At 37.1% G+C, this 16,210-nt stretch overlaps 1 protein-coding gene across 15 annotated transcripts; it reads left to right on the forward strand.

Annotated features, from left to right (window-relative positions):
• Nucleotides 1–453: 453 nt before the first annotated feature.
• Nucleotides 454–12,356, forward strand: LOC132611433 (uncharacterized). Of its 15 annotated transcripts, none has more exons than XM_060325868.1 (12): nucleotides 454–689; nucleotides 831–914; nucleotides 1,500–3,753; nucleotides 3,833–4,144; nucleotides 4,222–4,288; nucleotides 4,379–5,080; nucleotides 5,310–5,397; nucleotides 6,169–7,054; nucleotides 7,127–7,191; nucleotides 8,147–10,547; nucleotides 11,874–11,994; nucleotides 12,080–12,356. In XM_060325868.1, the coding sequence occupies exons 3-6, from the start codon at nucleotides 3,266–3,268 to the stop codon at nucleotides 5,069–5,071; spliced, it is 1,560 nt and encodes a 519-aa protein (XP_060181851.1). In that variant the 5' UTR covers nucleotides 454–689; nucleotides 831–914; nucleotides 1,500–3,265; the 3' UTR covers nucleotides 5,072–5,080; nucleotides 5,310–5,397; nucleotides 6,169–7,054; nucleotides 7,127–7,191; nucleotides 8,147–10,547; nucleotides 11,874–11,994; nucleotides 12,080–12,356. The 15 variants fall into 15 exon arrangements, 14 of the variants coding, with proteins under 14 accessions (XP_060181851.1, XP_060181850.1, XP_060181843.1 ...); XM_060325867.1 differs by having other exon boundaries at nucleotides 6,169–6,309; nucleotides 6,950–7,054; nucleotides 7,127–10,547; XM_060325860.1 differs by having other exon boundaries at nucleotides 6,169–9,605; nucleotides 10,021–10,547.
• Nucleotides 12,357–16,210: the final 3,854 nt, after the last annotated feature.

Genomic DNA, 16,210 nt, shown 5'->3' on the forward strand with positions numbered 1-16,210 from the left:
TTTACCCTTAGTATTAACTATAATCATTTTCACTACTAAAAAAACAGGATTCTCCGACCTCAAAAAATCGACCTCAGTTGAGGTCGGAAAAAAACTGACCTCATGAGGTCGGTAAAGCCATAATATTTATTTTTTAATTTTTTTAAAAATAAACCAACCTGGTGAGGTCGGTAATATTGTACCAAAATTTGAAAAAATAATGTACCGACCTCACTAGGTCGGAAATTTAATTGATGCTAAATATATTATAATTTTATTTTTAATTTAAAAGAATACCGACCTCACGAGGTCGGTATTATTTTAAATTAAAAATAAAATTATTAAATATACCGACCTCATGAGGTCGGTATAATTACTCAGTCTAATAAAATCAAGACAAACCCAGTTAACCCGTCTCTTTCCCATTTCTATCTCTTTTCTCTCACCTTCTCTGCCCCCCCCCCCCCTCTCTAATCCTAATAACTCCGACAACGTCACCATCATTCCTGCCAGCCGCCGCCGCCGTCCCTACCCAGCTGAAAAAAGCTTGTTTCAGATATGACATTGAAAAAAGAGTTTGCCTAATTGACTACTTCTTCCAAATCTCTCCCCCATTTTCTACGCTCTCATACTTTCTTCACTTCATTTTCCCCATATCTCACGCCCTTCTCTTTTTCCAATGTTCTCCACCTTCATTTTCCATCTTCTAGGTAAGCCCTAATTTCTCCTTTGATTCACTAATTTCCTCTTTCGTTTTAATTCCCAAAGTTACTTCCCCTTTTTTTGTTACTCTAACTAAAATGTTTGAGTCTTGGAGAGAATTGACCCAATCTTCCCTTTTCTTTTCTCAGTTGTTTGTGCTTGATTTAGAAGATCATTGTGCTGCCTCTATTGACAACTTTGACGATCAGTAGACAACATCCTTAATCTTTCTGGTATGTATTTTCCTATCTCAAAATGTGCTTTCTCTATTTTAATTGTTGAATTGATGCTTAATGTAATTTGGAATTAGAAACGCCGTAATTGTTATCTTGCTGTCTTTTGTCTTCCATTGTTTTGTACAACTTTATTTGGGGCATGATGGCATCATTAACTGGCCAAAACAGTAGACCATTTTGTCATATTAGTAAAGTTCGTGTAGGACTTTGACAAAAAAAATCAATATAAAAAGAAAATAATTAATGAAGGATATTAAAGTTGTTGAATTGTAGAGAAAAAAAATGGAGTACCGAAGTAGTCTTCAGGCTATGATTCTTTTCTTTATGAAAATTCAAGAATAAGTCCAGAATCATGACGCTCTTTACTATTCCAAAAATATTAGTCAGTAAAGGATGGAAAAAGTAAATAAATGATAATTAATTTTAAAATTTTATTAGATTAAATTGTCCTAGTTAATTTTTCCTAGTCTGAAGCTTTAATTTGCTAATTAGGGAAACTGGTGATTTGGGTTTTGAACATTGAATTAAATTATTCATTGAATTTGTTCCTTAACAATTTCAAATTTGGTACCGTTTGTGTAGATGAAATCTCGTAGTTGGATGTATAATAGGACAAACGACGGCCGAGGGGGGATGAGGCAAGAATTTGTAGACGGTGTTGATGCTTTTGTTTACTATGCAATGACACTTGAAACTTTTCAAATTCATGGCTTGGTTAGGTGCCCTAGTGTGAAATGTCAATGTATGAATTACAAGAAACCAGAGATTGTTAGGCTTCATCTCTATAAAGACGGCTTTGAAAAAGATTATACAGTGCAGACTAATCGTGGAGAAATGAATAGTAGTTTTGGTAGATTTCAAAACTTTGTTGTTGGTGAAAGTAGTAGGTCGGTGGAACCTAATGTCCAAAATTCTAGAATGCACGACATGGTTCAAGATGCTTATGGGATGCATTCCGATTTTGAATCTGGTAACCATGATGAAGAAGCTCCAAATGAAGAAGCTAGTCGTTTTTTTTGAACAATTGAAAAATGCTAGTCGGCCTTTATATGAAGGGAGTCCCCACTCTTAATTTTCTATTGTTGTTAGATTATTAAGCATCAAAGCAGATTGGAATGTTCCTCAAGGTGTAATGGATGTTGTGATTGGCCTTATACATGAATTAGTTGACCCGAAATTAGAGATACCTGAAAACTACTATAAGGCAAAAAGATTAGTGTCTAAGTTAGGACTCTCGTCGATGAGAACTGATTGTTGTGAAAATGGATGCATGTTATACTATAAGGATGACAAAGGTCTAGAATCTTGTAAGTTTTGTGGAAGAGCTCGTTTTAAGCGGACTCATAGCGGGAAGAGGGTTGTCGTTAAGGTGATGCATTACTTACCTCTTATACCAAGGTTAAAGAGGTTGTACGCATCAAATAGCTCCGCTCCTCATATGAGATGGCACAGTGAAAATAGAAGGACGCCTGGTGTTATGTGTCATCCATCAGACGGAGAGGCTTGGAAACATATTGACGCAACATATCCAAACTTTGCGGCTGAACCATGGAACATTAGGTTGGGTTTATGTTCCGATGGATTCGCTCCACATTCTGTTTCTGCTACACCATATTCTTGCTGGCCTGTTTTCTTAACACCATATAATCTTCACCTGAGTTGTGTATGACTAGTCCATATATATTCCTTAATTGCATCATTCCTGGCCCACGTAATCCAAAAGTTTTGATTGATGTATACTTGCAACATTTGATTGATGAGTTGAAAATGTTGTGGGTTGAAGGGGTTGAGACGTTTGACGTTTCTCTTAAGCAGAATTTTAATTTGCGGGCCACTTTAAGATGGACTATTAATGATTTTCCTGCCTACGGAATGTTGTCTGGGTGGATGACTGCTGGAAAGTTAGCCTGTCCTTACTGCATGGAGAATACTAAATCATTCACTTTAAAGCATGGAAAAAAAAATTCATGGTTTGATTGTCACCGTCAATTCTTGCCAATGGATCATGAGTGTAGGAGTATGAAAAATGCATTTAGGAAGAACAAAATTGAACGAAACTATCCACCTCCAAGACTTCCAGGAGAGGAAATTTGGGAGAGGGTTGAGAACTTTTCAAAAGTTAATGAAGAACCACCGTACAAGTTCGATGGGTATGGGCTTGCACATAAATGGACCAAACAGAGCATATTTTGGGAGTTACCATATTGGAAGGATAATCTTCTCTGGCATAATCTTGATGTCATGCACATTGAAAAAAATTAGTTTGATAATTTATTCAACACAGTAATGGATGTCAAGGGCAAGCAAAAGATAATCCAAAGGCTAGATTGGACTTACAGGAATATTGTATGCGTAAAGAGTTATGGTTGCAGGACAAACGGAACGGGGTCTTCAAGCCTAAGGCTAGTTATTCATTCACAATGGATCATAAACGAAAGATTTGTCAATGGGTTAAGAACTTGAAGATGCCTGATGGGTATGCATTAAATTTGGAAAAACGTGTTGATATGGCGCAAGGAAAGTTACATGGGACGAAAATCCATGATTGTCATGTTTTCGTGGAAACTTTACTCCCCATTGCATTTAGTAGCTTGCCCACCCGAATCTGGAAGCCTATGACTGAAATTAGTTTGTTCTTCAAAGACTTGTGTTCCAGCACATTGAGGGTAGACACCCTGGATTGGATGCATCAGAATATTCCTGTAATAACAAGTAAGTGGGAGAAAATTCTTCCACCGGGATTCTTCGATGTGATGGAACATCTTTCAATTCACCTTGCGGAGGAAGCTCGGCTCGGTGGCCCAGTTCATTGTCGTTGGATGTATCCTTTCGAGAGGTAATAAGTGTAAATTTTTATTTATTTCTCTCTACCAATTTATTTTTAAAAAAATCACGCTTAAAATAATGTTATGCAGAACTATTGGCAAGTCTAAACGGGGTATCAAGCAGAAACATAGAGTTGAAGGATCAATTTGCGAAGCCTATCTTGCTAAGGAAACAACTCATTTCTGTTCTTACTACTTTGGGGATGATGTGGCATGCTTGCGAAACAGACCCAATCGGCACTATGAAGGAGGTGAGAATGATGCTTTAGCAAAGCCGATATCAATCTTCAATCGACCGGGTTCAGGTTCAAAAAAACGTACAAGAGAATTTAATGATATGGAGTCTAAATCTGCATCGATACATATCTTGTTGAATTTCCCGGAAGTTCAACGATATTATGAGTAAGTTGTTATCATTTTGCACTAAATATCCAAGTACAAGGCATAACAACTAACTCAAACTCCATTTTGTTGGACAGTTACTTTGTGCATTTAAATGGCGTTGAAAAAGTGTACGACCAGTTTGGGAAGTGGTTTAACGATTATGTAAGTGTTACAGCCTTTTCACAAAGCTAATATAATTTAAAAAGTGCACATTATATTACTGCTAACTTACTATTTCTTAACTATTAATAGGTTTACAGTACAGAATATGATTACCATGACCAACATTTAAAGGACATATCTTGGGGACCCGGTATGGTCTATTTTATGGACAAATATGTGGTAAATGGTTTCAAATTTACTACCGAAGAACGATCTAAGCATATGAAAACTAACAACAGCGGGGTTTGGGTTAAAGGAGGGGATGGAAACCAAGCCGGGGTCGATTATTATGGTGTAATTAAGGAGATCCTAGAACTGGAATATTCTGGTGGTGGCAAAAAAAGAATTGTACTTTTTCGGTGCAAGTGGTTTGATCCAACCCTAAATAGAGGTACAAGGGTACTTGAGCAGTATAACATCATAGAAGTAAACCACACGAGGGAGTATGCGGTTTATGATCCTTTCATTATTGCACAAAATGTTAGACAAGTGTACTATGCTCCTTATCCCTTGCGTCCAGATAAGTCTGCTTGGTGGGTGGTAATTAAAGTCAAGCCTGTGGGTCGAGTGGAAGTGGAGAATGTGTTGCCTGTTGCGTTCCAGGATGACGACATATCAGTTGTTCACCAAACAGTTGACAATGAGTTAGAAGATGATTTAGAGCATGCAGAACACATATTGGAAGAAATAAATGCAGAGGTGAATGAATGTAATAATGAAAACGAAACAACTGATGAGAAAGAATGGTCAGAAGAGGGAGATGGGGATGGGGATGAGGATTAATAGCAATTAGTAAGTGTTTTTTTATACTTACATATTTTATTTACATGTTTGAAATTAGTAGCTGATTGTTTACTTCCTATTTATAGGTTCTATCTGGAATGGTTTAGCTTTATTACTCGGTTTTTGAATACTATCAGTGTTTTGAAGTTGGAAACTTTTACGAAATTACATTTTTGTGTGTCTTTATTCTTCCTCCTTAACCTTTTAAAAACATCCTTATGTTGATTCTTCCTTTCAGATACCTCAACGAAGACATTTTTTGAGCCATTTCAACATTTTAGAGATCTGAGAGGGGTAATGCACTTGGCAATCTTGATGGTGTAGTGGTACGTTTTATGAATTTTCCCCTCTGATAGCTTGTTGAGTTCCAGGATTTGCTATGACCTGGTTCTGCTTCTTGCATGGATTTGACATTATATCTGAAATTATGAGCTGAAACTTTACCAGACTTTCTTGAATCCTTCTAAGATGAACAGGGTTTTGCAAATTTTGGAATTGTAAACATGGATGAATGTACCATTCTCAAATGAAATATCTGACGTTTGACCCCTCATGTAGTGTTTTCTTCTATTTTATTCTTTTAGATTACTTGCAGTGTTAATAGGATAACAAAAGCATTTAAGTCTTAATAGTATGTCTTACATTTAACATAATCACTAGTATTGCTTTGTCAAAGTTCACTAGGCATTTTGGGCCTAAGGCTAGTACCATCTCCCTTAGGAATAGCCACCCGCAGATGCCCTTGAGTGTTTGGAATAGCCATCTGATTCTGTTTTTTAGCATCTGGTACTATTGCTTTACTCTTGGAACTTGAAGAAATATTACCATGCTGCTATAAATCTGCAAATTAGTACCATGCTGCTTCTATTTAGGACCTGCAGTGCTTGTGTTTTGAATGTCTGTATTTTCCTTTTCCTGCACCTGATTCTTTGCATTCCCAGTTGCACTTGACACCAAAGCAATTTGCTTCTGCAAATTAGTACTACAAGTAGTACCAAGCTGATGATTAATGCTACTACTCTCCTGAACTTGAACTTTAAGACTTGCATTATCTACAATAACCAAGCTACCTCCCTTACTCCTTGTATGATTTGCAGGTGGTTTGTTAAATTCCTGACTGCCTGCAGTTGTTTTTTCCCCAGTAAAATCATCCTTTACATTGTTCTGGATATTTTCACATATCTCAACAACTTTAGATGGAGATACAAAGTTGTTCTCCTCATTAGCAAGACCTGCAGGTATCTCATTTTGTTGTTGCAAATTTCCTGAAGTTACTATCCTAATAGAAAAAACACAGGGAAGATGCATAAAAACCATTTCACAGGAACATTATTTTCTTTGACAAGTACCCACAAAAACAAAAACTTGATCTTTTTTGGTCAGGCAAAACTATACAAATTGCTCAGTGGTCTGATTTCTTTGCTTAAGCTATGGAAGATTGCATAGCATCTAGATGATAAACTTCCAACTATAATGTATGATGTTTCCGTAACTTGGTTCATCTGTTCATGTTTGTTTTTGGTGCCTTAATGTAACTTCACTAAAAATTACTTTCTACAGATTAGTCACAAGGTTGGCAATTTTCATGTGACTGACCCCATACTTGTCATTGTGGGAAGAATAAGGTCAAAAAAAGAAGAAGAACAATAAGGTCAAAAATTAGATCAATGATCTGTAATCATCTTTTTCCATTTGGGATAGAGAAGCATAAACCTATACCTAGTTCTATGATTCTGTAACATTTGCTATTGTTGTTATTGTTGTTGTTTTTTCTCATTTTGTTGTTGCAAGTTTTCTCTACACCAGATACAGTTGAGACACCAGTAAATGCAACCAACTGTTTTTGTACATTAACACCAGCAGTACTATTTTTTGCAGTAGACAAATTAGCTAAATTACCATTCAACTGCTTCCTAATACTTCCCTCCATCACTGGAACAAAAGGCACAACTGCAGCATCAACACCTACTGCATTATTTATAGGTGTTGCTATTTCTAAAGCAGTTGAATCTCCTGATGCTGCAACTAATTGATGCTAATCCTCAGCTATATTAGTTTGCTGCAGATCCACAACAGAGGTTGGGACTTGAGTTTCCTCATTTGTTTCTACTTATTTGCTGGTTGGCCCCTCTCTCTTTTGTTCTCTGTTTGACTTACTGACATAATATTCCTGGGCTGCGCAAATTAAGACAGAATTTGTTACCAAATTAAGACAAAATCTGTTACCAAATTAAGTCTGGAGGAGCTGTCTTATACAAAGAATGTGTTTGGGCATGTATTGCCATTCTCATCCAACATGTTCACCAACTAGGAAACACGCTCGATCAGTTCCTAAATTAGTTGGTGTTGAAGTGTGTGACCAACTCATTTAAAAGTTTAAATGGTTAGATAGATTACACTTTTATTTTTAGTGTCTAATTATACCTTGACATGCATGCCTCTGATCGATTTCATAAAGTTAAGTGCCTACTCTCGTGACCAATATCATGTTAGAGAGCACAATTTGTACTTCAACATATCTCGACAGGCAAGACTTGAGACATGTCATCATTAAGTACCAGAGTTAGTGGGTGACACCGCTAGACTATAATTGTTTTTTGTTTTGATGAAGGACACCGCTAGACTATCATTAATCTTTGTTGAAAGCTTAGTGCCTAGTTAGAGGGTAATAATGTTATTGATTCTATGATCAGTCACGATCAGGAAAGTTGCCAAATTTGAGCTAGGAATTAAGCCAGCTGGTGGGGTCTAATTATCTTACCTAAACACGAATTGACCTGAATGGATAATGTGAACTAACTAAATAATCAACAGGGGTGTGGGTGTGGGAGAGCTAGTCTTTTAAGCAACATTTAGTAGTACTACGCTATAATTCAGTGACAAGAAAGTTGAAACCGTAGTGGTGTACTTGTAAGAACGAAATCATATTATTTTTTCAACTCAAAGACCTATTCCACCTTATAACGGTCCCTTTTCTCGAATACACAAAAACATCCATCTGGTGAAGATTGGACCTGCCTATCATTGTGTGAGAGCTAGCTGTTCATAAATCCTTATTATAAACTCTTTTCACAGAAAATCCATCTTCTGCAAGCATATGTCTGGAGTAGTATGTTGTAGAAAGATTAGTTTCAAAGCGATTGCAGGAAAACATGCACTGGAAGAAGAATAGGCTGCGAGCAGATGAGTCGATGAGGATGCCAATTCCTAGAGTTACACTAGCTTCTATTGAATCCTTGTCCATACCACTTGTAAGTAGTTTCTATATTCTCCTTTCACCCATACATGTATGTCCAACCATAACATTTTGTGTCAATGTTATTGCAATTATCACTACTAAAAAAATAGGATTTTCCTGATGCTGCAACTAATTGATGCTGATCCTCAGCTATATTAGTTTGCTGCAGATCCACAACAGAGGTTGAAACAGATGCAGTTGGAGCAACATTCAGAGAAACAGTTTTTTCCACATTTGAATCAACCACCTGTTTATTGACTTCCTCCTCTATCACCTCCTCTTCATCATTATTAGGCTGTCCTGAAGTAGAAGCATTTTTCCATTCTCCACATTAATTCCACCATTACTTTTAATCTGCTTCTTCCCCTTATTAGTTTGCCATTTGTGTAAATCCTTAACATTGCCATTAACTTTACCACTATCCAGTACCTTAATGACATGGTTCCTGAATCTATAATTTGCATACTTATAATTGGACTGCCTTCCATTATATCTGCCTTTGACAGGCTCCTGCATATTATTTGAATCATCAACTTGCTTGCCCGTATCTTCAGTTGCATTATGTTTGCCCTTCACTGGTTCCTGCATATTTTTTGAATCTGCCACTTGCTTGCATTTATCTTCAGAACTTGGGACTTGAGTTTCCTCATTTTTATTGACTTCCTCATCAGTTTCTTGTTCAGGAAACAGTTTTGGTGCTAAATTTGGTGCTAGATTTGTATTTAGCAGTAGATATTTTTTTTTGGGTACTAATTTACTCTTAAAACTGATTTCTCCTGGTTTGCTTTTGTGTAATACTTAAAGTAAGAGCCCAAAGTAGTTTCATTGTGTGCTTATTGTTTAATTGAGGGAACTTATGCGACTGTACAATAGTATAAACTGTAACCTGTTGCTTTAACATGAATCTAGATTTCCTTGTTTCTTTAAAAATGTAACCTGTTGCTGCTTCTTAGTATTTGCATTAGGATCATGTTGCACAATCTGGTTCTGCTTTTTTGAAGTATAAATTGCAAGTTGACAGAAATAGCATGTGAAACCTGTTGCTGATTTTTAAAAACACTCTGCACCTCTTGAGTTTGCTTCTTTGTATTTGAATTAGATTCAGGCTGAACATTCTGTTGTTTGCTCAGCATGAACATTCAGAGATTTCTCAATAATTTTTTCCACACCAGTTGTCCAGAATCCACAATCTCTGCAAACTTATTATTAGTATGTAGACTCTTAGGATCTGCAACAACCAGTTCCTTCACAATATTAGTGCATCAATATTCCTTAAACCATCTGATCTGAAAGGAGGTATTCCATTCTCTCTTTCCTTAGTTTTATTTCATTTCTCTCAATTTTCACTATCACTTTTTCTTCTGCCATTTTTTTTTTGGATTTATATGTTAGAGTAGATGCAACATTTTAAAATATCAAATTGCAGTTAATGTTTAGATGCTTTGCATAGTCATGCATTGATGAAGTTAGCAACAGCTATAAAAAAAAAAGGAACAAAAAAGTAGCACATGGAAAATCATAATCGAGAAAATTGCATAGCTTATATCCTAATATGATCGCTAGAAAATGTCATAAACGTAAAATGCTTGATTTGTAGTAGAGATACAATAATAAAGTATTAGAGTAACAAACATGTATTACTACTACTATGTATTTCTTTTCTATTAATTTATATTTGCGATACTTACATATATTATTGTATGGATGTCAGGTGAAAAGAAGGGTAAGAAAACAAAGAAGGCTAAGGAGACGGGGGTTCCCAGAGACCACCACAAAACCTTGTGATTAGAGATAGAAGCCCGTCGCCACGTCTCCCACCACGCGGTGCTCCATTGCCTCATGATCCCCTCATGAACGGTATTGCATATAGTCTTCCACCTCCATATAGCTTTGGTCGGCCCTATATGGCTCCACGCCAGGGCTTTACTGAGGCGCCTCCCCGAGCCCCTCGATGATGTCCACCCCAGGTTATCCTACCCCACAGGGCTTCACTAGGTATACTTCCGTATCTCAGCGGGCTACGTCTAGTGGTACTCTGACGGCCACTCCTAGCCCGATTGCATCACATCATTCTCCATCATCTACTGAACAGTACGAGATTACGGGTCCTGACCTTCGAGAAAGTAGTTCTGCGCCTCACACTCCTACCGCAAATGACTTACCTGGAGGTGTACGTGCTCCACAACTGGAATCTTATGACTCATCAGGGCGACTCATCATCGAGCCTGCGGGATACGGGTATGAGTTTCCTTCTACTAGGTTTTTTTGTTTATGTTTTTCTTTTTTTTAAAGCAAAGTCCACTAGGCATTTTCGGTGCCTAGGGCTAATTTTATAAATGTTTCTCAAAACAAGCAAATAAAGAGTCTTTACAAATGTAGCCAAGCTGGCTAATAAAAAATGCAAGAATTAAACTAACGACCAACTTAAGTCTTATATGATGTCCGAAGTTGGTTCTAGAAATTTTAAGAGATAAGTGAAACTAGATAAAAATCTGACATCAATGCTCTTAAAAACCAGATTTTGACCAATAGATGGCTTGAACATTAATTCTTGGAACTGTGCTTTTGCATTGCTGCAGCTGCGAAAAATTTGCATGAATCGTTTGATCATGTGATTCCAAATCTTGTCCAATCATGGCCCAAGTCAACTGCATTATATTGTGTATCTTCCATAATGTTTGATATCTGCTGCTTCCCTTGATATACTGTTGCAATAAGTATCCTGCTCATGCCATGAAACCACCTAATATCAGCACATTTTCCCTCTATTGTCCATCCCTCAGTAGAGCACATGGTGCTAATACCACACACTAGGAAATGGTCAATAAAAGGATCATGGTTGAACTTAGTGTATCTGCAGCCAACTGCAAGGACCAACCTACATTTGAGAACCTGAAAAGTGACCAGAGTGACACACAAACTTTCCCGTAGTGTCCAGTTTTACCCCTACTGCCTTCAAAATTTTCAACTGAAGTAAGCAGTAACACCAAACTTGTAGCACTGTTTTGATGCCTACTTTTGTATACTAGTCTGATCAACCATGAAACCAAACCTTGTACCCCCATTAGCACAAGTTTCAGTATCAAAAGAATTATATATAAATCCCAAATCATTTCCTGTATAAACTGGATCAACGAGATAATACCAGGCCACTATTTGTACCAGTTCCATACCATTTTCTGTGCAAATAGAATCAATTGAACAGTAAAGGCAAGAAACTTTGAACAAAATTCCTAACATCTCAACTCTAAATAGCAGAACCATCCATAATGCAAATTTTGCAAGTCTGCATCTCTACAAATCACAAATTCTGCTGCCTGAATCCAAACTACCAGAAACCACTCTAAACCATGTTTGCACAAATTTTTCAATATTACTCTTGTGCTTGCTACAAGTGAACAGTGCAGTTTTTGTAAAAATTCTCCCACACAAAAGCTGACAACTGTACTCAATGTGATGCACCAAGTAACTGATGCACTTAGAAGCACTCCTATCACCAGTTGCCTTTATCCAAAGATTATGCACCAAATCATTTCTAAGTGTTTAATTTTATATTTTTGGTAGTTGGTTACTAGACAAAACTTCAAGACTCCTTACAGATGAGATAGAAAAACTATTTAAAGACTCACCTACTTGGGGCCAGATGTCACCAAATCGCCAGAGACAGATCTATTATGCATTTAAGGTATATGCATTTAGTATTTTTATTTAAACACTCCGCTTATATTGATCGATTCCTTATTAATAAACTCATTTACTTTTCATTGCAGGAAAAATGTTTCTGGCGCCCGGAACATGAGAAGCAGCTAACTCAAAACTTCAAGAAGAAAGCTCAGCGCTTACTATGTGACATGTTAGGAAGGGTTCGTGAATCTAACAAGAAGCCTACATGGATCCTTCCTGAAAAATATGCCAAGCTACTGCATTACTAGGCAACTAATGAAAGATTCTTACAATTGAGTGACATAGGGAAGAAGGCTAAAAATTCGACGAAGGGTGGCTCCCTACACACTAGTGGGGCTATGAGCCAAGAGGCCGTGAGGAGGAAGCTGGCAAGTCTACCTTAAGTATACTTGAAGGATTGTGAATTTACTTTATTGTATTTATGTCTAATCAATTTATTCTTTTGCAGGAACTAAAACGGGGGACGCCAGTGCCTCAAGATGAGGCGTTCAAGATCACTCACGTGAAGAAGAAGGAAAACACTAATGATCCAGACCGGTGGTGTGAGGAACGGGCTGAGAAGACCTACTTAAGCTTCCTTTTATTTTTCATATTTTGGTTTGTTAGATTGAGTTGTCTGTAGCGAGTGACTTACTTGAAAACTGATTGGTTAATGCATAGCTGATTGATTTCACCAGTGTAGTTGCTTCTCTATATCAATCAACAGACATAAGATGTAATTTCATCTACTTCATCTAGTTTGTATATGGCATTGAAGTAAACTGAATAATGGTTTGAGCTGGCATATAGGATGTGCCACCCAAGTTTAGAACATGTTGAAAGGAAGAACTACAAATGCAGCCAACAAATAGGATGTGCAATCCTTTTAGTAATATTGATTTCAACTATGTTTTAGTTGAATTGTTAGTAATATTGATTTCAACCATTTTCTATTTTGGTTGTTTATTAAATGTTTGATAGTTTTTTTGTTGAATTCGAGATTTAAGTTGGTTGCTAATTTTACCTTCTAATTTCAGAATCAATATCAATATTCAAAGGCGGAGTTTCTTCGTACTCAGCCACCCGACACACAGCTGATAAAAGAATAAATGGAGGAAAGGTGGCTTGGGAGTGTTGGTGGTCCCACTAGGTTTGGCACAGCTTACGGAATGCCACATCGTGCATTTCGTCAATACCGGTCGCCCCTGGAAGGCCTACATTCTTCCAATACCGAGTCGTTTGATAGAGTGAGTGCTATGGCCATGGAGATAAATATTGCCGAGCTATCTAGCCAACTACAAGCCTTAGAGGAAAGGGAGAGGCGGAGGGACGTGCAGTTTGACGGCATGAGGGCCCAATTAGACGCACTACTTGCTTCGAGGGGGATTCTGTCGTATCCTGATGATGCTCGTAACCCCCATACTCAATCTAGTGGTGCGGATGATGATGGGAGTCACGTGTCAAACACACAAAGGCATGTTTGAATGTTAATGTTGTGGTGGATTTGTGGATTGTGTAAGTGTTTTGTGGATGTTTGCGAGGGGTGAAGTAGTCTAATGTTGTAGACTAACTTAATGTAGACTTGTTTAATGTTTTGTAGATGTTTGCAAAGGTTGAAGTAGTTTAATGTTGTGTTGATGTTTGCGAAGGTTGAAGTAGCTTAATGTCTCTAGTGAATGTTTGAATGACGTTTTGATTTAACTTTGAAGTAGTTTCGAATTGAATTTGATGTATTGGTGATTGTAATATATGTGTTTGTTGAAGTACCTTAATGTTTTATGTATTTGTAGTAGTTTGGTGAATTGTTGGCAGCTATTTGAGCTGGTTTTAGTTGAATCTAAAATTGTTTTCATCTTGACAGGGGGGCATGGAATAGCAGCTAGATCCTACCATTTTTTTTTTTTGCAGAATACCGACCTCATGAGGTCGGTTTTCTGCAAATATTTTCAAGAAATTGAAAATTAACGACCTCATGAGGTCGGTTTGACGCAAAATTTTCCCAGAAATTACAAATTACTGACCTCATGATGTAGGTTTTTTGCAAAATTTTCTACAAATTGCAAATTACCGACCTCATGAGGTCGGTTTTCTGCAAATATTTTCAAGAAATTGAAAGACCTCATGAGGTCGGTTTTATGCAAAATTTTCTACAAATTGCAAATTACCGACCTCATGAGGTCGGTTTTCTGCAAGTATTTTCCCAAAAATTACAAATTACTGATTCGATGAGGTCGGGTTTCTGCAAATATTTTGCAAAAATTGTAAAATACCGATCTCACGACGACGGAGGTCGGTAATTTATATGAATATATAATATATTGTTTTATATTTACAGGGATGATCAAATTATATTTAGTGTGCTGCTATTCTATTTCGCGTACTTGAACTTGGAGCAATCTCATCATTTGCCTATTTGGAGGACAGATGGGATCATTATGACAATCTTGCTACATAGTCCTGTTGAATTTCTAATGTATTGGCTTCACAGAGCTTTACGTCATAATTTTCTTGAGTCCGCAACTTAAATGAACCAAAAAATGACCAAAGGTACCAAAATATCCCAATAAAAAAAAAAGTGACCGAAGTACCCTTTGTGCACTACATTAGTGCGCAATAGGTGTTATATTTTTTTCCACACAGTTTTAAAGCTCTCAAATTTACTTTTTTTTTTCATACTTTGACCAAAGATTAGTCATATTTCAAAATTTCAAAATATTAATATTTGATATAGAACTTGATATCTTTTTTTGTGGACAATAATGTCGCCTCATTACATCAAGTTTACCTAAACGTTTGGATCGTCATTTTAGGGGTTGTCAAGTGCCCCGAAGAAAGTTTTGTTTGTTTGAATCTTGTTATCTTTATGTTTAAGTCTTTTATTTTATAAGGTTTTGTTTTACGTGTTTTATTTTTTAGTCAAGGCATTACTTTTTTTTAATGTACAAATAAAAATATTATATTAAAAAATAATTCATCCAATATAAGAGGTTCAAAATAATTCATTGCAATAACCAAATAATACATCATTATTTATAATAACAAAATATTTAAAACAATACATCAAGTACGAGAGGCACTTCTACTACGAGACATACTTGCACTACCACGGCCTCGTAGGCTACACAAACGCTTATCATGGCCAAACTCCTTACACGTAGAGCACCTACGAGAGTACGTCCCATCATTGACATCCACTTGATTGTGAATCTAAGTTCGTGCGTTAACCCAAATTTTACGGATATACTCCTTGTTAGCAACCATTAAAAATGGCTCGTTTGACCAATAAGCTTGATCACCAAATGGGTAGAAGTGGCCGGCATATGCTTTAGCGGAACTTTTGACGCTGTATTCCGATGCCACATAACTTGATACCGTTTTTCCCATTGACTCGAAATACTTGACGGCATGAGAACACGACATGTGGTATGTTTGTCACTTACCACAACTACATGTTCTCGTGCCCTCATAAATGGTATGTTAAGTTTCCTCCCCTACCATCGTAATAACCTGTTCTGACTTCATACACACGTTCAGCCAGGTTATACTCGGTCATCTTGTGCAACTCACATTTTTTCCTTTGATGCTCCATCATTTTTGAAGGTTTTGGCATCAATCTCCTACCCTCTGCTAATAGGCTCTGGCTTGCTTTGCTCTTGTCACAAACCACTCCAAAACTTGCATGAAAGTCATTCTTACTATTGCAGTAACGGGCAGTCCCCGAGCAGATTTTAGTAAACCATTGAATAACTCCGAGCTGTTTGTTGTAAGCATTCCCCATCTCCTGCCCTCATCAGCATGTAATGTTCATTTTTCAACTTCAATTTTTTTCAACCAAGTATATGCTTCTGGACTTACTTCCTTGATCGTTTCCATCCTCACAAGCCATTTTTTTTTTGTTGATGCTCCACCGCAGTTGCCCACATCAATTTGTTGAATGTGCCGTTTCCAAACTTCGTTTGAAAATTTTCCTTAATCTGCCTTAAACAATAGCAATGGTAAGCAAAGGGAGGCTGCCACCCCTCCAAAGTAGACATATTGTGCAATATGCCTTGATGTTGATCAGATAGCACGCATATGCCCATACAATCCTTAATAATATTTGCCTCAAATGTGTAAAAAACATCCCCCATGTCGCGTTGCTCTCGTTAGCCGCAATTATGAAAGCAAGAGGGAATATCGACCCATTGGCATCCATTCCTACTGCAATCAGTAGCTTGATGTCGTATACACCATATACA

Source organism: Lycium barbarum, chromosome 9 (assembly GCF_019175385.1).
Source record: "Lycium barbarum isolate Lr01 chromosome 9, ASM1917538v2, whole genome shotgun sequence".
In the NCBI taxonomy this organism is placed as follows: domain Eukaryota; kingdom Viridiplantae; phylum Streptophyta; class Magnoliopsida; order Solanales; family Solanaceae; genus Lycium; species Lycium barbarum.

What these genes read in the sequence shown, in the direction of transcription:
- LOC132611433 (XM_060325857.1), top strand. Translation starts at nt 3,266, where the DNA reads ATGCGTAAAGAGTTATGGTTGCAGGACAAACGGAACGGGGTCTTCAAG. An exon ending in TGGATGTATCCTTTCGAGAG is followed by an intron (nt 3,754 to 3,832) that starts GTAATAAGTGTA and finishes AATGTTATGCAG; the next exon opens with AACTATTGGCAAGTCTAAAC. An exon ending in GAAGTTCAACGATATTATGA is followed by an intron (nt 4,145 to 4,221) that starts GTAAGTTGTTAT and finishes TTTGTTGGACAG; the next exon opens with TTACTTTGTGCATTTAAATG.